Source organism: Ornithorhynchus anatinus, chromosome 4, assembly GCF_004115215.2.
Source record: "Ornithorhynchus anatinus isolate Pmale09 chromosome 4, mOrnAna1.pri.v4, whole genome shotgun sequence".
NCBI classification, from domain to species: domain Eukaryota; kingdom Metazoa; phylum Chordata; class Mammalia; order Monotremata; family Ornithorhynchidae; genus Ornithorhynchus; species Ornithorhynchus anatinus.
Window position 1 is genome coordinate 60,515,488 of NC_041731.1, and position 27,281 is coordinate 60,542,768.

Here is a 27,281-nt window from a genome sequence, read left to right on the forward strand (position 1 = left end):
AGCTTGTATCTTCCCCAGTGCTTAGAACATTGCTTGGCACATAGTGCTTAACTAGTACCATAATTACAGTATTATTATTATTGTGATCATCGATTGATTGACTGATTCCCTTTCTTTGTCACAGGCTGAGATTGCCCATCTGATTCAGTGAAAATGGGGAAATTGATGGTGGGCTGCTTTCTTCTGTTCTTTGGAATTCTTCTCCAGTCGACTGTTGGCAGAGAAAACCATTTCCGGTGGCCATTTTCAAGAAGAAGAAGCCTGGCGATCCACCCCCAGATGGCTTTACTCGGTAAGTTAGTGGTAGGCTGCACTTTGCCAGAAAACAGTAGAAAGTCCTCTTATAACCTAATGCATTTATGTACACCTTTTCTCTCTCAAATTGTGACTTGTGACTTTTCTCTCTCAAATTGTGATCTCAAAGGTGATCAGGTTGCCCCATGTGGGGCTCACAGTCTTCATCCCCATTTTACAGATGAGGTAACCGAGGCACAGAGAAATCAAGTGACTTGCCTAAAGTCACACAGACATGTTCCCATACTATCACCCTTCTTTCCTGAAGGTGAAATCTAGATCACTGTTCCATATGCTCAGTACAGCCTCCTGAAAGGCATGCTGCCCTTCTCAGTTCAATTTTCTATTTTTATTTTTTTTTAACACATGGTTGGGCAATTAGCTTTCTAGGTCAGAAGGTTCAGCTTTGACTGTCAGTTCTGTATCACTAGTGAAAAATGGACTGGACTTTTGGTAAAGGGGAAAGGGTTAGTGGGAGACTGTAAAGCAGAGAGATTTACAGGTTACATGTAGTAATAATAATAGTGGCATTTGTTAGGCACTTACTATGTGTCAAGCACTGTACTAAGCACTGGGGTAGATACAAGATAATCAGGTCCCACATGGAACTCACAGTCTAAGTAGTAAAGGCGCATAGATGTTGGATCTCCATTTTAAAGATGGGGAAACTGAGGCACAGAGATGTTAAGTAACTTGCCCAAGTTACTTAAGCGGGTAAGTGGCAGAGATGGGATTAGAACCCAGTTCTTCTGACTCCCAGGCCCATGGTCTTTCCACTAGCCCATGCTCCTTCCCAGTCAAACGGTGACACTGAGCACTTGCTGTGTGCCGGGCACTGTACTGAGAGTTTGAGAAAGTATAATAAACAGAAAGACATGATCCCTGCTCTCAAGGACCTTACAGTCTAGTTGAGGAAGCAGACATTTAAATAAGCTACAGGCAAGGGGAAACAGCATAGTATAAGGATCTGTACATAAACGTTGTGGTGTGAGAATGGGAGTAATTGTTTAAGGGATAAGGACCCAATTGCATAGGTGGAGCAAAAGGGAGCATGAATGGGGTGAGATGAGAATTTAGGCAGGGAAGACTGTATTTAGAACTCATTTGCAGCAGTTGAATGTTCGTGCTTTGGGCTCAGGATGTGAACCCCATGTGGGACAGAGATTGTGTCCAACCTGATTATTATGAGTCTATCTGTGGTTACTGCAGTGTTTGGTATATAATAGTCACTTAAGAAATATCTCTGGTGTTGTTATTAATAATAATATCATTCATTCATAATTATTGAGCACTTACTGTGTGCAGAGCACTGTACTAAGCACCGGAAAAGTACAGTATAATAATAAACAGTGACATTTCCTGCCCACAACAAGCTCAGAGTCTAGAGTGGGAGAGACAGACATCAATATGAGTAAATAAAATGACATAGGTACATAAGTGTTTTGGGGCTGGGAGCGGGGGAAGAGCAAAGGGAGCTAGTCATGATGACACAGAAGGAAGTGGGAGATGAGAAAAAGCAGGGTTTAGTCTGGGAAGGCCTCATGGAGGAGATGGAAATTCCGTAAGGCTTTGAAGCGGGGTAGAGTGGTTGTCAGATTAGAGGAGGGAGGGCGTTCCAGATCAGAGGCAGGACGTGGGCGAGGGGTCAGCGGTGAGGCGGTTGAGATGGAGGCACAGTGAGAAGGTTAGCACTGAAGAGCGAAGTGTGAGGGCTGGGTTGTAGAAGGAGAAAAGCGAGGTGAGGTAGGAGGGGAAATGAAGATGGAGTGCTTTAAAGCCAATGGAGAGGCGGTTTTGTTTGATAGGAGATAGATGGGCAACCACTGGAGTTTTTTGAGGAGTGGGGTGACAAGTCCAGAACGTTTTTTGTAGAAAAATGATCCAAGAGCAGAGTGAAATGTGGACTGGAGTGGGGAGAGGCAGGAGGTTGGGAGGTCAGCAAGGGGGCTGATGCAATAATTCAGGAGGAATAAGCTGAGTGATTGTGCTAACGTGGTTCAAGTATGGATGGAGAGGAAAGGGTGGAGATTTTAGCGATGTCGAGAAGGTGGGTGGAGAGTTTAGCGATGTTGGGAAGGTGGGTGGAGATTTTAGCGATGTCGGGAAGGGGAACCGATAGGATTTGGAGATGGATTGAATTTGTGGGTTGAATGAGAGAGAGGAGTCAAGGGTACCGCCAAGATTACGGACTTCATCATCGTCATCATCTCTAATCACTACGTTGCTGTTTGTGCAAGCAAAATTTGGTATGTTCTGGTAGGTGGGTTGAACGTATATTATTTACCTTCATACACACACTGACCAAGAAACTAAAAGTTGGCTAGGATATGTGTGCACATAATAATCATGGTATTCAGTAATATGTACTAGTGTCGAGCACTATTCTAAGTGCTGGGAAAAGTACAGATTAGTCAGCTCGGATACAGTCCCTATCTTACACAGCGTTCACAGTCTAAGAAGGAGGGAGAACAGGAATTGACTCCCCATTTTACAATTGAGGAAACTGAGGCATAGAGAAGATGAGTGACTCGTCCAAGGTCACACAGCAGGCAAATGGCACAGGCTTCCCAAATTTCAGAACACAGGGTTTTACATCTGTGATTGTTTGCCTTTCTTCATTTATGCATTTTTCCACAATTCCGTGGGTCAAATCTCACTTTTTTGTTTCCAAGGAGTTGATCTGCTTTAGCATTCCTCACCCACATTGAAATTACTCAGGGTTTATTTAGCTACGTAGGTCTGAAAGAGGGTTTTGTGTTTGCTTTTGATTAAGGTTAAAAAACAGAGTAGAATTGTCATAACACTATAAACAATAAATCGGCAATGTTGTGGGCCGGTCTGTTTGATTTTTTTCTTCCCTGTTTCTCACTGGCTCATTTTTCATTTATAAAGCATCTGGAGTAGGGTCAAAGTGCTGGTGATAATTTCCAGCTGTTGACTATTAAAGTGGTGATGAATAGTATATATGATCAAGCTGTAGATGCAGATATTCATGTGCTAACCTCTTGTAGGTTAGTAAGAGAATCACGGATATGACTGAAAAGTAGTTACTTATATCAGTGATGAATATGCCTTCCCTTGTTTCTTGGTCTTAAACCTCATATCCAGATGTCATTAACTCTAGAATAAATGGTAATGGATTATCCACTCTCTTAGGGAGCAAACATTTTCAGAGCCATCTTCTCTCTGACTTTTTTCCACTTCCAGGATTTGAAGGCAATTCTAGTGATTCCTTCAGGCTTCTCCTTGCGGCCCATGTGGTTCCGAGCCACTTTCCTGAATTTCTTCTTCACTAAAGACGATCGCTCTTTCCGCCTTCAAAGCCTTATTGAAGGCGCACTCCTCCAAGAGACGTCTCCGACTAAGCCCTCCTTTCCTCTTTTTGTATTGGTTTATGGTATTTAAGTGCTTACTATGTGCTAGTAACTGACCTAAGCGCTAGGGTAGATACAGGGTAATCAGTTTGGACACAGTCCTTGTCCCACATGGGCCTCACAGTCTTAATCCCCATTTCACAGATGAGGTAATCGAGGCCCAGAGAAGTAAAGTGCCTTGCCCAAGGTCACACAGCACTCAAGTGGCAGACTCAAGACTAGAACCCAGGTCCCTCTGCCTCCCAGGTCCATGCTATATTCAGTCCCATTCCCTTCTGCATTGTCCTGGGACTTGGCTCTGCACCCTTTATTCTCCCCACCCTCAGCCCTACAGCATTTACACATCTGTCATTTATATCAATGTCTGTCTCCCCTCTAGACTGTAAGCTCTTTGTGGGCTAGGAATGTGTCTATCAACTCTGTTATTGTTCTCTCCCAAGCGCTTATTACAGTGCTTTGCACGTAATAAGCTTTCGATAAATATGATTGATTAAAGCAGATAACCAAGAGTTGACTCTGAATGGTAAGGCTGTAGTATTTTTCCTCCAAGCAAGTAAAAGTGTTCTAAATAGTCTGTGGTTTGAAAAGTTGGAATGGCTTATGGAATATTAGCCTAGTGAATAGACCACAGGCCTGGGAGTTAGAAGGACCTGGTTCTAATCCTGGCTTGGCCGCTCATTTGCTGTGTGACCTTGGGCAAGTCACTTAACTTCTCTGCGCCTCAGTTCCCTCCTCTGTAAAATGGGAATTAAGACTGTGAGCCCCATGTGGGACCCGGACTGTATTCAACCTGATTAGCTTGTATCTACCCCAGTGCTTAGTTAATAATAATAATAATGTTGGTATTTGTTAAGCGCTTACTATGTGCCGAGCACTGTTCTAAGCGCTGGGGTAGACATAGGGGAATCAGGTTGTCCCACGTGGGGCTCACAGTCTTCATCCCCATTTTACAGATGAGGGAACTGAGGCACAGAGAAGTTAAGTGACTTGCCCACAGTCACACAGCCGACAAGTTGAGTTGTCTAGTTGTTGTCTAGTTGACAACAAGACTAGTTGAGTGCCTGGCACATAGTAAGGGCTTAACAAATACCATAGAAAAAAAGTATAGTTCCTTTCCCTCCCTCACCATTTTGACCGGTAAGGGAAAGTTGATATTTTAGAGTTTTGAACTCATTGTCAGAATACCCTTCAGGTTTTAAATGTGAGACATATAGTCTTGTCCCTGGTTAGGAGTTGCTGGGACATCTGATCTGGTATCCAGATGCTACCAACCCTGTGGTAGGGAAGTTTGTGCTATCTGCTGCATTTTTTGTCAGTGGTGTAGATCCACCCTGCATAAACCCTAACCATCCAGTGTCTTAGAAAAGAGAATATTTTATCCCCTCAGGGAACATAGCTCTTCAAATATCTCCACCCAAGCTCCCCGAATGGAACTCAGGATAATCCAGATGGACAACGCTTCAATAGCCAGGATTATTACTTGAATTTCTCCGTTTGCTTTTTCCCTACCCTTTCTTCTCCCTTCACATTTTCTTACCCTAGCTTAACATTCACATTTATAGCAGCCCAGATGCTTTCTGTTAGTTTTTTTCCCTCTGCTTGTCACTTGTATCTCCCTTCTCTCCCTTGGTTCCCTCCCCCAGTCAACCCCAGTTCCTTCCAGGAATTCTGACTGCTATCTGTGACTATTGTCCAGCTTCCTTATTTTCCCTCCATCCAACCAGTTTCTGCTGCCCAGTTCCCAAGATACTACTGCATTTGGGGAGTTGAAGCCCTTTGTGCCTTCTTTTATTAAAGGGGTGCCGTTACAATTTGGTGTGCGCTGCTGTTCGAATAGCATTGAGATGGAAAGATGAAAAGGTCCCCCTTCTAGACTGTAAGCTCCTTGTGGGCAGGGAATTAGTAGTATTCTCTGTAGTACTGTACTTTCCCAAGTGCTTAATATAGTCCTCTCCACACAGTAAGTGCTCGATAAATGTGATTGACTGATAAAAACCTGACTTTCACTCTCCGTGGATGCACGATAGTACGTGGCTATCAATTAGCTGTATAAATCAAGCTTTGTTCCTCAGTTGGAATAGAAGGACCAGTGGGATGAAAATGAATAACTTCATGCATTTGAAGACTAAGGATAAAGTTCTTCTGGTGGTAAGATTCAAAAAAGATTGTGGTCATGATTCCCAAATCTACATCTCCAGCCTCGATCTCTCTCCGACTCTGCAGACTCACATTTCCTCTGAACTCAAGACATCTCTACTTGGATGTTCTGCTGTTACCTCAAACTTAATATGTCAAAAACAGAACTCTTTATCTTCCCACCCAAACCCAGTCATTTCTCTAACTTTCCCATCACTGTAGACAGCACCACCATCCTTCCTGTCTCAGAAGCCTATAACCTAGTCATTACCCTTGACTCCTCTCTCTCTCATTCAACCCACACACTTAATCTATCACTAAATCCTGTCGGTTCAACCTTCACAACCCAACTAAAATCCACCCTTTCCTCCCATTCCAAACTACTACCATGTTAATCCAAGCATTTATTTTATCCCACCTTGATTACTGGATCAGCCTCCTTGCTGAACTCCCTGCCTCCCAATTGTCCCCACTCCAGTCCTTCCTTCATCCTGCTGCCCAGATCATTTTTCTCCAAAAACATTCAGTCCATGTTTCCCCACTCCTCAAGAACCTCCAGTGGTTGCCCATCCACCTCCACATCGAACAGAAATTCCTTACCCGCGACTTGAAAGCATTCAATTACCTTGTCCCCTCCTTCCTCGCCTTGACGCTCTCCTACTCCAGCCCAGCCTGCACACTTCACTCCTCTGGTGCCAACCTACTCACTGTGCCTTAATTTTGTGTATCCCAATGCCAGCCTCTCACTCACATTCTGCCTCTGGTCTGAAATGGCTTCCCTCTTCATATCCAACAGACAATTACTCTCTCCTTCAAAGCCTTATTGAAGGCCCATCTACTCCAAGACACCTTCCCTAACTAAGCCCTCCTTTCCTTTTATTCCACTCCCTTCTGCATCTCCCTGACTTATTTCCTTTATTCATCCCCCTTCCCAGCCCCACAACACTTAAGTAATAATAATGTTGGTATTTGTTAAGTGCTTACTATGTGCAGAGCACTGTTCTAAGCACTGGGGTAGGTACAGGGTAATCGGGTTGTCCCACATGGGGCTCACAGTTAATCCCCATTTTACAGATGAGGTAACTGAGGCACAGAGAAGTTAAGTGACTTGCCCGAGGTCACACAGCTGACATGTGGCAGATCCAGGATTCGAACCCATGACCTATGACTCCCAAGCCTGGGCTCTTTCCACTGAGCCACGTTGCTTCTCTACATATCCATAATTTATTTATGTTAATGTCTGCCTCCCCATCTAGACTGTAAACGCGTTGTGGGCAGGGAATGTGTCTGTTATAGTCTCTCCAGCGTTCAGTATAGTGCTCTGTGCACGATAAGTGCTTAATAAATATGATTGATTGGTCTTCTTGGTAGAGATGAAATTAACCTGTGAAGATGATTCAGTTAATCAAGTCACATCACCATCCTAGAGACTGGGTGAAAAATACGAGTGGTCACTCACAAATACAAAGTAACCCGAGCCCACCAAGTCTTTAAAGTTCAGACTTCAGTTTTACTTTTATAAAATTCAGGAGAGGCTTGAAAACACTTTAATGAGTATTTTCAGGTACTTTTGCATTTCAAGGATGACATATATCTCTGATTGTTATAATAATAATAGTAGTATTCGTCGCTTACTATGTGCCAAGCACCGTACTGAGCCCTGGTGTAGATACAGGATAATCAGGTTCCACTTGGGGCTCATAGTCTAAGTAGGAGGGACAACAGATATTGAATCCATGTTTTGCAGGTGAAGGAACTGAGGGACAGAGAAATTGACTTCTCTAAGGTCACCCAGAAGACAAAGGGCAAGGTCGGGATTAGAACCCAGATCCACTGATTCCCAAGCCTCTGCTCTTTCCACTTGGCCATGCTACTTCTCTGAATTCCCATCTCTGAATTCTAGACCCCCACAGTAACTCCATATTGAGGATCACATTGGATTCCCAATGACGCTGATGGTGATCAGGCTGAATCAGTCCTTATGTTCCTATGAAAGCATATGTTTTCACTCTTATGGTGTCATTCGTGTGTAAAATCAACATTTCTAGTTGATTCTTCTCCTATGATTAATGCTTGGAGATCTGACACAGTGTTTGAGATCAGATAAACATAAAAGTTCAGAACTTTCCCACCCAATAGCTTCTTCAACACCCTCCTCTTATACATTTGTGTTTCCTCTCTTTCTTTCACTCTTTCCCTCTCTCCTTTTCTCCTTTACTCCTGCTCTCCTTACCTTCCTCAAACTAAACCTAGGCCTGGCTAGATATATCATCAATCAATCAGTGGTATTTACTACATAGCCTAGTGGCGAGAGCACAGATTTGGGACTCAGAGGTCATGGGTTCTAATCCCGGTTTTGCCACTTGTCTGCTGCGTGACCTTGGGCAAGTCACTTAACTTCTCTGTGCCTCAGGTTCCTCATCTATAAAAATGGGGATTAAAAAATGTGAGCCCCACATGGAACAATCTGATTACCCTGTATCTACCACAGTGCTTAGAACCCAGTGCTAAGCACATAGTAAGCGCTTCACAAATACCATAATTATTATTATTATTATTATCTCCCAGGCACAGCCCGACTGGCTGCTCTTTTCCTTTGATCTAGGGCAGCGGCTCCAGTTGCTTCTCTGCTAAATTCTAGCTGTTCTGCTCCTTAATGAGTTGTTCTGGTTCTATAAAGTGTACCAATTTTCCCTTGAACGAATAAGAGAAGTGATTCATGAATCCAGCTGGGACTAGTCTGTTGAGTTTTTTTTTAGTAAGCAGGAGTCTGGTTGGAGGGGGCCCTTTTGGGGATGGAGTCACGGAGTCTGGATGTTGATACAGTAAAATGCTTTCTTTTGAAAGGGTTGCATTTCCCGTGGAAAGTCAACCATCTGGCCTGAGATAGAAAAATCTGGCTGCCTTCGACTGTCTTCCAGGAGCTCCTGCAGGTTCTGTCAGCTCTCCTTCCCTTCTCTAGACGGTAAGCTCATTGAGTGCAGGGACTGTGTCTACTAACTCCGTTGCGCTGTTATTGTACTCTCCCAAGGACTAAGTACAGTGCTCATTCATTCAATCGTGTTAATTGAGCGCTCACTCTGTGCAAAGCACTTAACTGAGCGCTTGGGAGAGTGCAATATAACCACAGACACATCCCCTGCCTACAATGAGCTCATGGTCTAGAGAACTGAGTGCCACACTCAAAAAATAATATTATTTGATCCCTGAAAGGTCTCACAGCCACTCACAAAAGCTAAAATACCCATAGAGGCAAGAGGAGCACAGCAGAAAATAGGTGTAGGTATCCGTTGTCCCCTTGGCAAATGGTCCTGGCTGGCCTTATGTCCTGGCATGGATTCTGTAGAAACCAAAGCATGAAACTTGACTGCTGCTGGCAGGTCTAGTATCCTGGCTTGGATTCTGTGAAAACCAAAGCATGAAACTTGACCAAATGGTGATTGGGAGGAGGACTCTCCTAGCCAAATCCCCAACTCTGTAGATCCGGGCTGGGATTTCAGCCCTGACAGGAAGCCAGAAACCACTTACACCTGCCTTCTCCCAAGGGGGTCTTCTTTAGCTCTTTATTTCTCCATCTGCCCTCTCTTCTGAGCCGATTGTGGACTTGACTTGTACCCCTTAAGCGCTTGGGTACTCACCCCAATCCCGCAGTACTAGCTTCCCTTCATCCTTGACCTGTTCCTGACCCAGTCACTGCTCCTCCTTACCATCCCTGAAACTTGGCTCTCACCAAGTGACACGGTCTCCCCTTCTCTTTAATGGAGGCCTCATCTCCCACTCCCAAAGACTCACCGAGTAAGGAGAGGAGTTCTCACTCCCAGCACCGCTTTTGCACCATTCCTACCTTTCCCATAAACTCATTTCGGACAGGGGACGTGTCTGTTAGTTCTGATGTATACTCCCAAGCCTTTAGTACAGTGCTCTGCACATAGTAAGCACTGAAAAATGATAGATTCGTTGAAGCCCAAATCATCCGCCTTTAACCAACGACTCCAGGTACTAGTCACAGTCACCTACCATCTCTCAGGTCCTACCTCCAACTTTCTGAACCATTTGGATCTCTTTCTCACATTACTTCTCTCTTTCTCCATTCCTACATTGGTCTCTGGAGACTTTGGTGTTCATGTGATGTTCCCTATGATCCTCCGCTGCTCAGTCCCCCTCACACCTCAACTCCACTTTCCTCCTGTTCCACCCCATCCCACTTTCTCACCAACTTGAACACACAAGCTTGATCTCGTTCATTCATATTTATTAAGTGCTTACTGGGTGCAGAGCACTGTACTTCATCAGCTCTAGTCAGTGTACCCTCACTAACTCAGAAATTCCTCTATCCAACATAACCTCCTCACCTGCCGCCTTCTCTCCCTCACACCCAATTCTCAAAAATCCTGTTCTCCCACAGAGACGGCCAATCTTTTGACCTCCTCCAATTTTCTAAAGTCATCATGTCCCATTTGGTCTCTATGACTGAACTATCTTCTCTTAACCCAAAAATCTACATCCTCAACACCATCTGCACTGAGCTCCACTCATTCGATCCTCTATCCCCTGCCAATCTTGAACCATTAACCCACAGCCTGGGATCACCTCCATGGTACACTTCCTCAGCTCCTATGCACAATCTCTGGTGCTCCCTCCAGTTATTGCCTCATCTCCCCCTACCATTCCTCTCTAAACTCCTTGAGTGAGTTCTTCCTATTTTCCAGTTCTCCGCTTGACCCCCTCTAATCTGGCTTCTGCCTCCTTCATTCCTCAGAAACCGCCCTCTCCAAGTTCACTAATGATCTCCTTCTTGACAAATCCAACGGCCTCTACTCCATCCTTATCCCCAACCCCATAGCTGTTTTCACCGCTGCGGACCACGGCGCTCTCTTCACTGACGCGGCCCTTTCCTGCTTCTCCTCCTAGTTCTCTGAATGCTCATTCTCAGTCTCTTTCTCAGGCTCCTCTTCTGCTTTCCTGGGAATTCTCTCAAGGCTCAGTTCTGGGTCCCCTTCTAGTCTCCATCTACATCCACTTTCTTGGAGAACTCATTTGCTCCCATAGCTTCAACTACCATCTCTAAACAGATGATGACCAAATCTTCCTCTCCAGCCCTGACCTCTCTCTCCTTCTCTGCAGTCTCACATTTCCTCCCACCTTCGGGACATCTCTACTTGGATGTTTCACCGACACCTCAAACTTAACATAGCCAAAATAGAACTCCTCATCTTCCCGCTCAATTTCTATCTTCCCAGCTGTCTTCCCCGTCACTACAGACAGCACCTCCATCCTCCCTGTCTCACAAGCCCGTAACCTTGGCATTATCTTTGGCTCATCTCTTTCATTCAGTCATAAAATCCTGTCGGTTCAAACTTCACAGCATCTCTAGAATCCAGCCTTTCCTCTCCAGCCAAACTGCTATCACACTGACTTAAGGATTTATCATTTCCCATCTTGACTACTGCATCAGCCTCCTCATTGACCTCACTGCCTCCTATCTCTTCCCTCTCCACTCCGTATTTCACTCTGCTGCCTGGATCATTTTTCCAAAAAAAACTCAGTCCACATCTCCCCACTCCTCAAGAACCTCTAGGGGTTGCCCAACCATCTCCACTTCCAACAGAAACTCCTTACCATCAGCTTGGAAACACTCAATCAGCTTGCCCCCCTTTAATCTTACCTCAGTGATTTCCTACTACAACCCAGCCCTCTCACTTCACTCCAAATAATAATGTTGATATTTGTTAAGCGCTTACTATGTGCAGAGCACTGTTCTAAGCGCTGGGTTAGATACAGGTAATCAGGTTGTCCCACGTGAGACTCACAGTTGATCCCCATTTTACAGATGAGGGAACTGAGGCACAGAGAAGTTAAATGACTTGCCCACAGTCACACAGCTGACAAGTGGCAGAGCTGGGATTGGAACCCATGTACTCCCAAGCCCGGGCTCTTTCCACTGAGCCACGCTGCTTCTCTGATATCAACTTACTCTACTCGATCTCATCAGTCTCGCTACCAACCTCTTGCCCAAGTCCTCTCCCTGTCCTGGAACTCCCTCCCCCTTCAAATGCCATAGAGAAGCAGCCTAGTGGATAGAGCCTGGGCCTGGGTGTCAGAAGGACCTGTGTTTTAATCCAAGCTCCCCCACTTATCGGCTGTGTGACCTTGGGCAAGTCACTTCACTTTTCTGTGCCTCAGTTACCTCAGCTGTAAAATAGGGATTTGTGCTGTGAGCTCCATGTGGGACACGGACTGTGCCCAACCTGATTAACTTCTATCTCCCACAGTACTTAAAACAGTGCTTGATGCATAGTAAGTGCTTAACAAATATCGTCATTGTTATTATTATTATTATTACTATTATTGTTAACTGACAGACTATCACTCTTCCCTCCCTCACAGTCTTCTAAAATCACATCTCCTCCAAACAACCTTCCACAATTAAGCCCTTTCCCTCTCCCTTCTCTGTCTTGGATTTGTATCCTCTAAGGACTTGATATTCACTCCACCCTCAGCTCCAGAGCAGTTATGTGCATACCTGTAATTTATTATTTATTTTAATGCTTGTCTCTTTAGACTGTAAGCTCATTATGGACAGGGAACGTGATTGCCAACTCTGTTGTACTGTTATAGTATACTCTCCCAAGCACTTAGTACAGTGCTCGGCACACAGTAAGTGTTCAATAAATATGTCTACCAAGTCCATTGTATTGACCTCTCCCAAGTGCTTAGTACAGTGCTCTGCACATAGTAAACACCCATTCAATATGATTGAATGTAGGGATCACATTTACCAACTCTATTATACTGTACTTTGCCAAGTGCTTAGTACAGTGCTCTGCACCCAGTAAGTGTTCAATAAATAGCATTGATTGATTAATTGATTAGGATGTCTTTGAAAGTCTCAATTCAGTCTCTGAGGGGAAAAGGAGAAGGCTAGGAGGAATGCAGGAGGGAGGCTACTCAAGAGGAAAAGGGAGACGAGACTAAGCTAGGAAGAGGGTAATAATAATAATAATGTTGGTATTTATTAAGTGCTTAGTATGTGCCGAGCACTGTTCTAAGCGCTGGGGTAGATACAGGGTAATCAGGTTGTCCCACGTGAGGCTCACAGTTGATCGCCATTTTACAAATGAGGTAACTGAGGCCCAGAGAAGTGAAGTGACTTGCCCACAGTCACACAGCTGACAGGTGGCAGAGCTGGGATTCGAACCCATGACCTCTGACTGCCAAGCCCGGCTGCTTGAAGGGAACTCAGAGTTGGGAAGTGAAGGAAGGGAAATACAGAATAATATGTGTGTGTGTGTGTTTTATTTATTTGTTAGATGGTTACAAATTATGACTAAAAATGAATATCCTGGTGGATCTTCCTTTAACCTTGGGCCCTTACTAACTCCCCAAAGTCAGTAATCCCAGGAAAGACCCTGCAGAAATTTTCTTCCTGCATCAGTGTTAGGTAACGCCCGAAGAGCGTGTTGGCCCAAGCACTGCTCAGTCAGGCAAGGAAGTCGGGGAAGTAGTCTGTTCCCTCCTAAGGAAGCCAACATCAGCTCCCATTCTCCTCCCTGCTTTCAGAGGTGAGAGGGCACCAAAATAGCAGTGGCCTTCTAATTGGGGGCAAGAATAAAGGTGAAATTTTCAATAAAGCTGAAATTTTCTTGGTCTTCAGAAAGCGCGGTTGCAAGGCCAGAGATGGAAAATCTCCTCCAAAGCCCGTGGCCCTACTCTGGCTTGGTCAGGATTTGCCCTTCCATTTGATGGCTGATTCTTAAGCCTGCCGGGTTTGAAAGAGGTCAAGGGAGAGTGTTCCGATAACTTCCCGTGACAGAGGGCCCGGGGGTTTGATCGGTAATGTTTTCAGAGTGACACTTTCAGCAGAGTAGTGCAAGTTTTTCTTTTCTCAGTTTCATTTTGTTTCTCTCACTTCCACCCATCCCATCCATCATCTCTCCCCTAGCACCTGGTTTAGATATAACGATTCTTCTCCCTCTTTGATGTTCACACCCACTAGGTCTTTGCAAGAACGTTCTAGCAACCCACCCAATTTAACCTTCATTTGGCCAAACAGGCGCATTTGAGCGTCTGTAATCTTGACCTATAAATCAGTCCTCCAGATGGCTTTACTGGAACCTGTCTTTGAGCTAAGTGTTCTTTTGCAGAGTTCTTAGATTTAGGTTTCACACCCTGGCTGGAATAAACTCATTTCCCGTTCATTTTGAACTCCAATCTCCGGGATGTTTGGATGGTCCACCCAGCTGCAGTTTGTCTGATTTATTGCAGTGAGTCAGAGGCAGAGTTGGATTAATGCAGGAGCAAGAGGGGCTTCAGCCCAGAGACCTTGTGCGTGATGGGTGTGGGGAGGGGAGAATCTCAGCAGGCTTCCCTCCCCACCCCGAATTGCATTCCCTCTTGACCTTGGCATTATAAAGATAATAAAGATAATTCTCAAAACCGTAAATCAGCCCGTGATGGCATATCTGCCTCTTAAAGAGGAACATTCCTTTTAAACTGTGGGGAAAGGAGCCTACACGTCTGAGAGTTCATCCCAACAGGGTACGAGATTGTTCCTTTAAAATCCAAGCAGCCGCAGCCATTTTCTCTCTTTCAGGGCCAGTCACGACATCACCTATCTCAGTGCCTCAAGGAGGAATCCTGTTTATTATTTGGTTGGAGGAGATAGTGTAGAGGAAGGGAAAAGTGGGCCTGATGTTTGGGGATTGAGTGAAATGGAAAGTCAGAAATCTCTGAAGAACAGAGGTGAACTGTGTGGACCTGTGTGCGTGTGTGTTTACCCACCAAGATGCTGCCTTGCTACAGGGTTGGGTGTCACTTGGGGGCAACCACCCCCTTCCTCACTCCTCCCCTTCCTTCCCTACCCCATCTGCTCTCAGATGTGCAATTAGAGGCAAAAATAAAAAGGAGGCTGGGGGCGGGGGCAGAGATGGGAAAGCCATGCCAGGAAGTACCACTTGGTCATGGCGAGGCTTCTCTTGACTCCTCCTCCTCCCTTCGGGCCACTCTATTCTTGTTTTATGCCGTGGAGTCATCTCCGACCCATAACGGCACCATGGATGCACCTCTCCCAGAACTCCCCACCTCCATTTACAATTGTCCTGGTGGTGGATCCATAGAATATTCTTGGTAAAAATATGGAAGTAGTTTACTATTGCCTCCTCCCATGCAGTTAACTTGAATCTCTACCGTCGACTCTCGCCCGTGCCGCCGCTGAGCAGCACAGGGGAGTTTTGACTTGTAGCAGATTGCCTTCCTCTCGCTAGCCACTGCCCAAGCTAGGAATGGAATGGGCAGGCCTCTGCTTGACTCTCCCGCCCCGAGTCGAGACTGGTAGAGGACTGGAGACCCTCTAAGTACGACCCTGAGAAGAGGCCACTCTATTCACCCCGAGACAAAAGTCTCTTCCTCGGGGCCCACGCGAGGAGAGGTGCTGTAGGGGATGCTCTCTGCTCCAGTTGAGGGAGAATGGCATGGTGTAATGCATAGAACAAGAGCCTGAAAATCAAAAGGCCTTGGTTTCTAATCCCATCTCTACTTCTTGTCGGCCCTGTGACCTCGGGCAAGTCACTTTACTGCTCTCTGCCTTCTGTTCTCCACCCGTCACCCGGGGAAGCCTCTTCCTTTCCCTTTACTCGGCCTGTCCCTGTCAACACTCTTCCCTCCTCTAAACCCCATCCTTATGAAACCCAATCCCAATTTTCCCTAGTCTACAAACCTACCCCATGTGGTTTTTCTCCAATCCTCAAAGCTCTGGGGGCGGGGCAGCAGGTAGGCAAGAATTTATCGGCGTGGCCTAATGCAGAAAGCACGGGCCTAAGAGTCAGAAGACGTGGGTTCTAATTCCAGCACTGCCATTTTTCTGCTGTTGGAAGTTAAGAAGTCACTTAACTTCTCTGTGCCTCCATTTCCTCGTCTGTAAAATGGGGGTTAAATTCTACTCCCTAGCATCTAGGCTGTGAGCCCCACATAGGACAGGGACTGTGTCTAACCTGATTATTTTTGTATCTACCCCAGCACTCAGAACAGTGCTTGGCACATCAGCGTTTAACAAATACCATAAAAAATGATGAATAATTTGAGGTCTGCCTTCCTCACCCCCTATCTGATGGCAAGATCCCGAGGGCTGGGTTTGAATCTTTGACCTTAATAGTACTCTCCCAAGTGCTCAGTACAGTTCTGCGAACACATTGGTCGAGAATGAATAGTATTATTTGAATAATAGTGTCTGTTGTATTTTTACACTCTCCCAAGCACTTAGAACAGTGCTCTAAACACAGTAAGCCATCAGTAAATATAATTGACTGACTGACTTAATCAGGATTTACAAGCTTCCCTTTTAAAGAGAAAGTAAAGCAGAGAAAAGCAACCCAAATATCCTGAGTGTATCCCTTATTCCAGGTATGATTTACTTGGAAGGTGCAATTTCAGACACTCGAGCAGTCCTTAACTCAAGGGAAGGTCCTTGAATTGCCAGCAGCTGATCATCACTGAAGATTTAATGATACAGTTTCTCAAGAAATTATTTCTGAACACCTTTGGGGTTGCGTCTGAGGTATGGGTCAGTTGATTAATATTCACTGAATACCTGCCATTTTCAAAGCAGTATATGGAGTGCTTGGGAGCATCCCAGAGAGGTAAAAGTTGCAATCCCAGCTCTCAAGGAGTTGACGCTCTGGCAGGCTGTGAAAATATAATTAATAATGGTAATAATAATAATTGTGGTATTTGCTAAGTGTTTTCTATGTGCCAGGCACTATACTAAGTATTGAGGTGGATACAGCTCCCTACTGAGAGCTCACCTCCTCCAAAAGGCCTTCCCAGACTGAGCCCCCCCTTTCCCTCTGCTCCCTCTCCCCTCCACTCCACCCTCTGCTCTTCCCCCTTCCCCTCCCCTCAGCACTGTGCTCATTTGTATATATTATTTATTACCCTATTTTGTTAATGAGGTGTATATCTCCTTGATTCTATTTATCTTGATGTTGTCTTGTTTTTGTCTTGTTCTGTTTTGCTCCGCTGTCTCCCCGGTTTAGACTGTGAGCCCGTCATTGGGCAGGGATTGTCTCCATCTTTTGCCGAATTGTCCATTCCAAGCGCTTAGTACAGTGCTCTGCACATAGTAAGTGCTCAGTAAATACTATTGAATGAATGAATAGAAGTAAATCAGGTTGGACATGGTAAATTGATCGGTACAAAAATACTAGGGAGAATTGTGAATTCTAAAATAGTGGCTTGGCCTCAGACTTGGGAATCAGAGGATCTGGGTTCTAATCTCGGCTTCGCCATTTGCCCGCTATGTGGCCTTGGGCAAGTCATTTCACTTCCCTGTGCCTCAGTTTCCTCATCTGTAAAATTGGGGTGCAGTGCTGTTTTCCCTCCTACTTAACACTGTGTACTACATGGAATGACTCTTTATCGTGTATTGCACTTTCCCAAGTGATTAGTACAGTGCTCCGAACTCAGTACGTGCTCAATAAATACCATTCAATGAATGAATGACTGTGTCCAATCTGCATATATTGTATGTACCCTAATGCTTGGACTAGTGCTTGACATAATGGCAAGCTCTTAGCAAATGCCATAATTGCTATTAATTATGATTATTTTAAGTGCTGAGTGGTGACATTTTGACATGGGGAGAAGAAAAACTAATCAACCGTTTCATCTGTCCTATTTGGGTGCTTTTTGTGTGCAGAACACTCTACAAAGCACTTGGGAGAGAACAATATAGCGGATACATTCCCAAGCAGTGAGGCCTAGTGTATAGAGCACAGGCCTGGGAGTCAGAAAGACCCGAGTTCTAATTCCAGATCTGTCACTTGTCTGCTGGGTGACCTTGGGCAAGTCACTTCACTTTTCTGTGCCTCATTGATCTCATCTGTAAAATGGGGCTTGAGACTGTGAGCCCCACAAGGGACAGGGACTGTGTCCAACTTGATTTGCTTGTAACCACCCCAATGCTTAGTACAGTGGCTGGCACATAGTAAGCGCTTAACAAATTCCATCATTATTATTATAATTATTATAGCTGTGTGGCCTTGGGTAAGTCACTTTACTTCTCTGGACCTCAGTTACTTCACCTATAAAATTGGGATTAAGACTGAGCCCCATGTGGAACAGTGACTGTGTCCAACCTGATTATCGTCATCAGTGCTTAGAACAGTGCCTGGCATATAGTAAGCACTTAAGAATACCATAAAAATAATAATAATTATTGTGGCATTTGATAAGCACTTACTATGTGCCAGGCCCTGTACTAAGTGCTGGGGTGGATACAAGCTAATTGGTTTGGACACAATCCCCTGTCCCCAGTATCGATCCCCATTTTACTGCTGAGATAACTGAAGCATAGAGGAGTAAAGTGACTTGCCTAGGGTCACACAGCAGACAAGTGGCAGTGGGGGGATTAGAACCTATGGCCTTCTGACTCTCAGGCCCGTGCTCTATCCACTACATTACGCTGCTAACAAGCTTCAGGGAAACCCTAATGGAAGAGGTGTGATTTCTCCCCTTTTGTGTGAGCGTGGCTATTCTTGAGGCTTGCAGGGGTTTCCGGGACTAATAATAATAATAATGTTGGTATTGGTTAAGCGCTTACTATGTGCAGAGCACTGTTCTAAGCACTGGGGGAGATACAAGGTAGTCAGGTTGTCCCACGTGAGGCTCGCAGTTAATCCCCATTTTACAGATGAGGTAACTGAGAACAGAGAAGTGACTTGCCCACAGTCACCCAGCTGACAAGTGGCAGAGCCGGGAGTCGAACCCATGACCTCTGACTCCCAAGCCCGGGCTCTTGCCACTGCGCCACGCTGCTTCTCTAAAGTCTCAGGCCTGAGTGGACAAGTTCCCTCCACCTTTCTTGCCAGAACATCTGGTTTCCCCAGGTGGAGGCCATTTTGCGGGTGCTTGAGTGGCCCAAAGGGCCCTAACTATTCTGTGGCCATGTCCCTCTTGAGTTGGCTACCAAATGACTCTCCCATCCCCACCTTTAGGGCAGAAGTTTTAAAATTATCCTGAGAAGCTGATGTTCCTTGGTTTTTTTGCAGCATCCGGCACTGTTTTTATTTTTGCCTCAATCTCTCAAGGGTATTTATTGAGCTCTTAGTCTGCACCGAGCACTGTACGAAGCACTTGGGAGAGTACGCTACGGAAGAATTAGCAAACACGTTCCCTGTCCACCTCCTGTCTCACCAACCTTGCAGAGCCTTGATTTGAAATCTAAACTTCCTCGAGATATATTTTGAGTTAACTAGTAGTTAAGGCGCAGAGAGTCAAGTCAGCTTGAATAGGTGATTGCTAAGAATAGTCAACGGGGCTATTTTGTATATTGCTAGGTTTCTTTTCTATTTTCTTTTGTTTTTCTCTGAGTAAGATGGGTTCAGGAAGACCCACTGCAATAGCCTTCCCTTTGGCAATAGTCAACCTAGGTCTCGGAGCAGTGTGGCTCAGTGGGTAGAGCATGGGCCTGGAAGTCAGAAGGACCTGGGTTCTAATCCCTGCTCTCCCACGTGACTGCTTGTGACCAGGGGCAGGTCACTTCACTTCTCTGGGCCTCAGTCATTTCATCTGTAAAATGGGGATTAAGACTGTGAGCCCCATGTGGGGCATGAACTACATCCAATCCGATTAGCTTGTAAGTATCCCAGCGCTTAGTACAGTGCTTGGCACATAGTGCAGAACAAATACCATAAAAAAAAGCAACGCAGCCTAGTGAAGAGAGCATGGGCCTGGAAGTCAGAAGGAACTGGGTTCTAATTCCAGCACTGCTCGTGTCTGCTGTGTGAACTTGGACAAAGAACTTCACTTCTCTGTGCCTCAGTTACCTCATCTGTAAAATGGGGATAAAAACTGTGTGAGCCTTATTTGGGACAGAGACTCCGTCCAACCTGATTAACTTGTACCTACCGCAGCACCTAGTAAAGTGCCCGTCACACAGTAAGTGCTTTACAAATGCTATAAAAAAAATCACACACCCATTTACTGAAGTTCAGCTCATCTATTCTGTGTTTCCTAGGTTATTTTTTAATTATAAACAAGAAGTAGTGTGGCTTAGGGGAAAGAGCACGGGCTTGGGGGTCAGAGATCGTGGGTTCTAATCCCAGCTCTGCCACTTATCAGCTGTGTGACTTTGGGCAAGTCACTTCACTACTCTGTGCCTCAGTTACCTCATCTGTAAAATGGAGATTGACTGTGAGCCCCACATGGGACAACCTGATTACCTTGTATCAACCCCAGCGCTTAGAACAGTGCTTTGCACATAGTAAGCACTTAACAAATCCCATCATTATTATTATTACATATATTCTATAGCAAAATTTAATGAATTCCAGGGTTTTCAGGGGAAAAAAAACCAGAAGCAGCGTGCTCTGGTGAATAGAGAGTCAGAAGAACCTTGGTTCTAATCCCAGCACTGCCATTTGCTGTGTGACCTTGGGTAAGTCAATAAACTTCTCTGTGCCTAAATTACCTCTGTAAAATGGGGAATCACACTATGAGCAACCTGTGGGACAGGGACTATGTCCCCCTTGATTAGCTCGTATCTATCCCAGCGCTTAGTACAGTGCCTGGCACATAGTAAGCATTTAACAAGTACTTTAAAATTATTTTGCTCTGCAGAGACAGAATATTTTTTACATTTTTTACGAAAGGTGAAATGTCTTCTGATCCAATCCGTTCTTTCTAAAGACTGTTTGAGATTTTTGTCTTACACTGCGAGAAAGAAAATGAGTCTTCCATATTTATCTGTATCGCTAGCGACAGACAGTGTGGCTATAATGCATGTTCCATTCCCTGATTTGAATATAATAGAATGAGAGAAGCAGGACCGTCCTTCTCACACAATGAATATGTTCTGATATAACACAATCCACAAGCAGATGCAAGTAGATTTGGGGCAGGAAAAAATGGTTGTGAGTTTGGGTCTGTCAGTGTTCAAGCGTCAGTCAAGGCAGGGTGCTACTGAGCTTCTCAGCTGTCCTGGACCGTGCTTTGTGTATTGGTAGCTTTATGGTATTTCATTCAGTCAGTGGTGTTCATTGAAAACGTATTCAATCGTATTCATTGAGCACTCACCGTGTGCAGAGCACTGAACTAAGCAGTTGGGAGAGTACAACGTAACAATAAACAGACACGTTCCCTGCCCACAACGAGCATATAGTCCCGAGGGATAGACATTAATATAAAAAAAAATTGACAGATATGTACAAAAGAGCTGTGGGCCTGGGAAGGGGGGACGAACAAAGGGAACAAGTCAGAGTGTTACAGAAGGGAACAGGAGAAGAAGAACCTCAGGAGGGCTTAGGGAAGGCTTCTTCGAGGAGATGAGTCTTCAATAAGCCTTCGAAGAGGGGGAGAATCATTGTAATTGTCGGATTTGAGGAGGGAGGGTGTTCGAGACCAGAGGCAGGCAGGACATGGGTCAGGGATCGGTGGCAAGATAGGCGAGATGGAGGTACAATGAGGAGGTTAGCATTAGAGGAGCAAAGTGTGCGGGCTGGGTTGTAGTAGGAGAGTAGTGCACTTACTGTATGCTGAGCACTGTACTAAATGCTTGGGAAGATACAATAAAATAGAATTGGTAAACACAATCCCTGCCTGCAAGGAGCTTACAGTCTTTAGGAAATTTAATGCAGTCAAATAGCAATGGGGAGAAAGGGAATAAAATGCTCTGCAAGAGGTAGACGGATGTAGGATTTCTATCAAAAAAGTTGTCTGCGTGTGTCTTCGAACCACGTACAGCCTGAATTATTCATTCTCATTGAATCAGTGGTGGCTATAACCCAATTTTCCCATAACATAAGGTTCTTCAAGAATAGCACCCATGATAAGGACCTCCCTGTAACAATGATGATAATAATTGTGGTATTTGTTAAGCACTTACTATGTGCCAAGAACTGTACTGAACGCTGGGGTAGGTACCAGTTAATCAGGTCCCACATGAGGCTCACAATCTAAGTAGTGGGGAGAATGGATATTTATACCCCATTTTCTAGATGAGGGAACTGAGGCACAGAGAAGGTAAGAGACTAGCCCGAGGTTAAACAGCAGACAAGTGGCAGAGCCGAAAATAGAACTCGGGTCCTCTGACTCCCAGGCCCGTGCTCCTTCCATTAGGCCACATTGCTTCTCAGGTACGTCATTTGTGCCTGCATTGTTGGTCTCTGTTTTCCTTGCAGTTTCAGGGAGTAGAGAAAATAAATCTATTTGCCTTCTTTGTTGAGCACAGTACTAAATGCAGGTGATGCCCAATCAGTACTATTTGATGATGTCATCTCAAAGGAACACCCTTTGTTCCGAAGAGCCTATTTTATTAAATTATCTTTAATTATTTTGTCTGCTGTAGAAAGACGTGGGCATCGAAGTTACCAAGGCTAGGAAGAATAATAAACATGAGATTTCTGGTTTCCTTAGCAACATTAACATTGGCTGTTAGTGCTCCTAATGGAATCATCCGAAATGACTAAACGGAGTATTATGTTTAAGCAGTAATGGCTTGAATTTCTGGCTCAACTTTCTTTATGCATATTGCATTAGCTAAAGTGTTTTACAAAGGTATTGAACGTGCCAAGTTAAATAAGAACAGAGGAAACTAAATATCAGAGGGGATACATAGGCAAATGGAAAGTCGAAAGGCGTTGGCGAGGAGTCAAGTGAAGAGATAGGAGCTGAGTTTGTGAGGCAGGATACATAAAGGGCTGCTGATAGATAAATAGAAGGGACTGAAAGTGGAGAATGGAAAAGATGTTTTGCCACGGTCTGGTTTATTTATGGTATTTGTTAAGCGTTTACTATATGTCAGGCACTGTACTGAGCGCTGGGGTAGATACAAGTTAATCAGGTTGGACACAGTCCCTGTCCCACAGGTGGCTCACTGTCTTAATCCCCATTTGAGTGGGGAGTTAGTGCTTAATTAATAGAGTATGCCAGGTGTGTTCACAGGTGCTTCAGGTGGCTGCCAGAACACCCATGTGTGGTGAGGCACAGAATAATAATAATGATAATTGTGGTATTTAGGTGGTTATTATGTGCCAAACACTGTACTAAACACTGGGGTAAACAGAAGTTAATCAGGTTGGGCACAGTCCCTCTCCTACACAACGGTCATAGTCTAAGGCGGAAAACAGTACTAAATCCCCATTTTACACATGAGGAAAACAAGGCACGGAGAAGTTCAGTGACTTGCCCACGTCATACAGCTTGCAAGAAAGCAGAGCTAGGATTAAAACCCGGATCCTCTAACTCCAAGGCCTGTGCTCTTTCCACCGTGCTATGCCGTTCTCTCCACCATTTCTGCGGCCATTAAGGGTGATCCAGGAGTTTCCCCTCAAGAGCTGAGGCATTTAGAATCAATCCTATTTATTCATTCAATAGTATTTATTGAGCGCTTACTTTGTGCAGAGCACTGTACTAAGCGCTTGGAATGTACAATCGGCAACAGAGACGGTCCCTGCCCTTTGACGGGCTTACAGTCTAATCGAGTCTAATTTATTGAGAGCTTACTGTGTACAGAGCACCGTACTCAGCGCTTGGGAGAGTACAATACAACAGAGTTGGTAGGCATGTTCTCTGTCCACAACGAGCTTACAGTCTAGAGGGGAAGACAGACCTTAATTAAAAAAATAAATTGCGGACACGTACGTAAGTTCTGTGGGGACAAGGGAGGGGTGAATAAAGGAAGCAAATTCAAGTGCCAGAGCAACACAGAAGGGAAGGGGAGAAGAAGAAATGAGGGTTTAGGGAGGTCCTTTTGAAGGAAATGTACCTTCAATAAGGCTTTGATGGTGGGGAGAGTGATCATCTTCAGGTAGGAAGAGGAAGGGTGTTCCAGGCCAGAGGCAGGACGTGGGTGAGAGGTCGGCAGCGAGATAAACGAGATCTGGGTGTAGCCAGTAGGTTGGCATTAGAGGAGGGAAGTGTGTGGGCTGGGTTGTAGTCAGAGAGCAGCGAGGCAAGATAGGAGCGGGCAGTGGGATTGAAGATATTAGTCAAGAGTAAAAACAATCGAGAGGACCAGGCTTTGTAAGCAAGAAAGACATCAAGCAATAGTATTTATTGAGCACCTACTGGTGTGCAGTGCACTATACCACCCACATTAATTCAATAGTATTTATTGGGTGCTTACTATGTGCAGAGCACTGTACTAAGCGCTTGGAACGAACAAGTCGGCAACAGATAGAGACGGTCCCTGCCGAGTACGATAAAATCAGAAGACACAATCCCCAACGAGAGGTGGAGATAAACTCCAAAAGAAATTACACAACTCAGCCGAATAGAGAAGCATCGTGGCTCAGTGGAAAGAGCCCGGGCTTGGGTGTCGGAGGTCATGGGTTCGATCCCTGATCTGCCACTTGTCAGCTGTATGACTGTGGGGAACACTTAACTTCTCTGTGCCTCAGTTACCTCCTCTGTAAAATGAGGATTAAGACTGTGAGCCTCACATGGGACAACCTGATTCCCCTGCATCTAACCCAGCGCTTAAAACAATGCTCTGCACATAGTAAGTGCTTAACAAATATCAACATTATTAATATTAATAGGGAGAAGCTGTGGTTCAGTACTGAAGTGACTCAGCCATGTTCTCTGTCAGATCTCCATTACTGTCATCTTTTGGAAAACAGAGGACACCTTCCACACCAGATAGTCACTAATGCACTGAGAAAAAGCAAAACTTTCTATCCGATGATATACTGGACGATGGAGACTTTCTATCATTTCATCCCCAAGTCTATTCTTTGTCTTGTGTTTCATTTTCAGTCACAGGCGTTTGTCTACTTGTCCTGACTTAGGTAGCAAAATCTATCGAGATAGAAGAGGCATTTTTTACGAACAAAACCAAATTCCCACCCTTGTGCCAAGTTTTTCTTTTTCAAATCTGACTACCTCCTTCAATACTCTGCAAACAGAAAAAATTGACTGATTCCTCTGTATGCTTTCTGTACCATTTCTCCATGATAAAAGCTTTTATTTTGTGGTGGGTCATTTCAAAATAGAAACATTTTTTAGTTCCCTTTTTGTGCAGAACAATATCCAACCTGCTTGACATGCTCTCTTGAGAAGCCAGGCCAAAATAAGTGGATTATTCAATCAGTCATTCATATTTATTGAGCCCATATTTATTGTGCAGAGCACTGTACTAAGCTCTTTGAATTAGTGGACACGTTCCCTGCCCATAATGAATTTACAGTTTAGAGAGTGGAGAAGAGAGATGACCCAAAAATAAAAAGGTTTCACGTTTCAGGCCCAGCCAGTAGTTCTGTTTACTAATTGAGGGAGATTTTTATCCCTTGATGCGCAGCCCACCATTGGAAAGACAGTGAATAGTATTTTTCAGAAGCTGTGGCTTCACTCCGCAAAGAAATGTGGTTCAGTGAAAACTGTTTCCCCTTGGGCTAAGATGGGGCAGCTTCCTCTTTGGCACTCTTGCAAAGAAAATTGTCTGGGATCCTGGAAACCACAGTTGCGGAGTTTCATTCAGCGTCTCCCTGCTTGTAAATTCATTTAGTAGTCGATAGAGTCATCCTGCTCCAGCTTATGTGATGTGGCAGGATTTTTTTCTTTTTCCTTTATTTTTCTTTCTCTGTCTGTTCGGTGTCTGTTTTTCTTGATCATTAGAATGTGTTGTTTCCAAAGAAAATTATGGTATTAGACCAATTATCACTCCAAAACTTCTAAGTGTCTGGTTAATATGGATCAGTGTTGGATTGGGAAGGTGTGAGGTGGTCTACTCCTCCCCTCCACTGCATTTCTGAACCTGGTTCAAATTCAGTTTGAAGAGAAACTGCCAAACACATTTTAAATATGCATTTTCAGCATATTTTTGCAGGTGAGTGGAACGAAATCATGAAAATGATTCCTTTCCCTTTCATTCACCCCCCCACCCCGCCATTCAGGTCACTGTCTTGAGAGGCACTTCCCAGTTAGCCCTTCTTTATAGATGGGGAAAGCTCTTCCATGAAGGAATTGTCCAACCTTGATGGGCTCGGAATTTAGAAAGCTGGCTCATATATTCTGACTCTGTTACAGGTGGCAAATTGAAACTGCTTGATTTAGATGCTAATTATGGCATTTGTTAATAATAATAATAATAATAATAATGGTGGTATGTGTTAAGTGCTTATTAGGTGCAGAGCACTGTTCTAAGTGCTTGGGGAGATACAGGGGAATCAGGTTGTCCTACGTGAGGCTCACAGTTAATCCCCATTTTACAGATGAGTTAACTGAGGCACTGAGAAGTGAAGTGACTTGCCCACAGTCACACAGCTGACAAGTGGCAGAGTCAGGATTTGAACACATGACCTCTGACTCCCAAGCCCGGGCTCTTGCCATTGAGCCACGCTGCTTCTCAAGCAGCAAGCTCGAGCAACAAGCTGCTTCATGCTGCTTGTTAAGTGCTTACTATGTGCCAAGCACTGTTCTAAGCACTGGGGTAGATACAAGGTGATCAGGTTGATCACGGTACCTGTCACACATGGGGTTCATTGTCTTAATCCCCATTTTCCAGATGAGGGAATGGAGGCCCAGAGAAGTGACTTGCCTAAGGTCACACATTAAACAGGTAGCAGAGCCAGGATTAGAACTCACGACCTCTGATTCCCAAGTCTGTGCTCTTGCCAATAGGCCATGCTGCTTCTAGGGTGTAATCTTCTGAGTCGTCACGAAGGACCCTCACTGGCTTTCTGTCAGGTAAGTGTTGAGGGGGCCGAGAAAGACCCCTGATTGGCTGTCGGTAAGTAGTGAGAGAAGCAGTGTGGCTCAGTGGGAAGAGCCCGAGCTTGGGAGTCAGAGGTCGTGGGTTCGAATCCCCGCTCTGCCACTTGTCAGCTGTGTGACTGTGGGCGTCACTTCACTTCTCTGTGCCTCAGTTACCTCATCTGTAAAATGGGGGATGAAGACTGTGAGCCCTATGTGGAACAACCTGATTACCCTGTATCTCCCCCAGCGCTTAGAACAGTGCTCTGCACATAGTAAGCGTTTAACAAATACCAACATTATTATTATTATTAGTGTGTTGAGGGGGCTAGTTAAGACGAAGCACGGCTAGTGCATCTCCCCCCAGCCCTTGTCATAACCCCATCCTGGTCTTGGCCCCATCTTTTATAGGAATGGGTATAACTGTTGGGAGTCCACGAGTTCTCCCACTAGAAAGAGAGAGCTTTTGGATGCCTGATGAGTCTCAGGATCCAAAATCCCATGGGATTTTTCCCTTTCTGGAACTGGAGACGGTCATTAGAGGTCCACATCCCATATTCACTAAAACCCAGGCCCCTGAATTCACTGCCAATGCCAACAGATCTCTACCTTTAGAGGACTATTGGTTGGAGCTGGGAGAGGTTTTATCGGCCTTCCCTCCTCATTTATACTCAAGCAGCACTTTTTGTTCTGCAAGCTTAGTTCCTTGTTCCCCTTCCTCATCTGCCCATATATTTGAGTTATACCAGGTTTTAATATATAGCGTACAAAGTCATATTCTTCTCCTCTTCC

General features: G+C 44.9%; 1 protein-coding gene across 3 annotated transcripts in view; it reads left to right on the forward strand.

Annotated features, from left to right (window-relative positions):
- The window catches only part of MATN2 (matrilin 2), a 142,355-nt gene that overhangs the window by 10,476 nt on the left and 104,598 nt on the right, over positions 1–27,281 (forward strand). For all 3 annotated transcript variants that reach the window (XM_029063440.2, XM_029063442.2, XM_029063441.2), the window contains exon 2: positions 125–292. In XM_029063440.2, coding sequence (XP_028919273.1) covers positions 154–292 — 139 coding nt within the window. In that variant the 5' untranslated portion in view covers positions 125–153. The remainder of the gene's footprint in view (positions 1–124; positions 293–27,281) is intronic.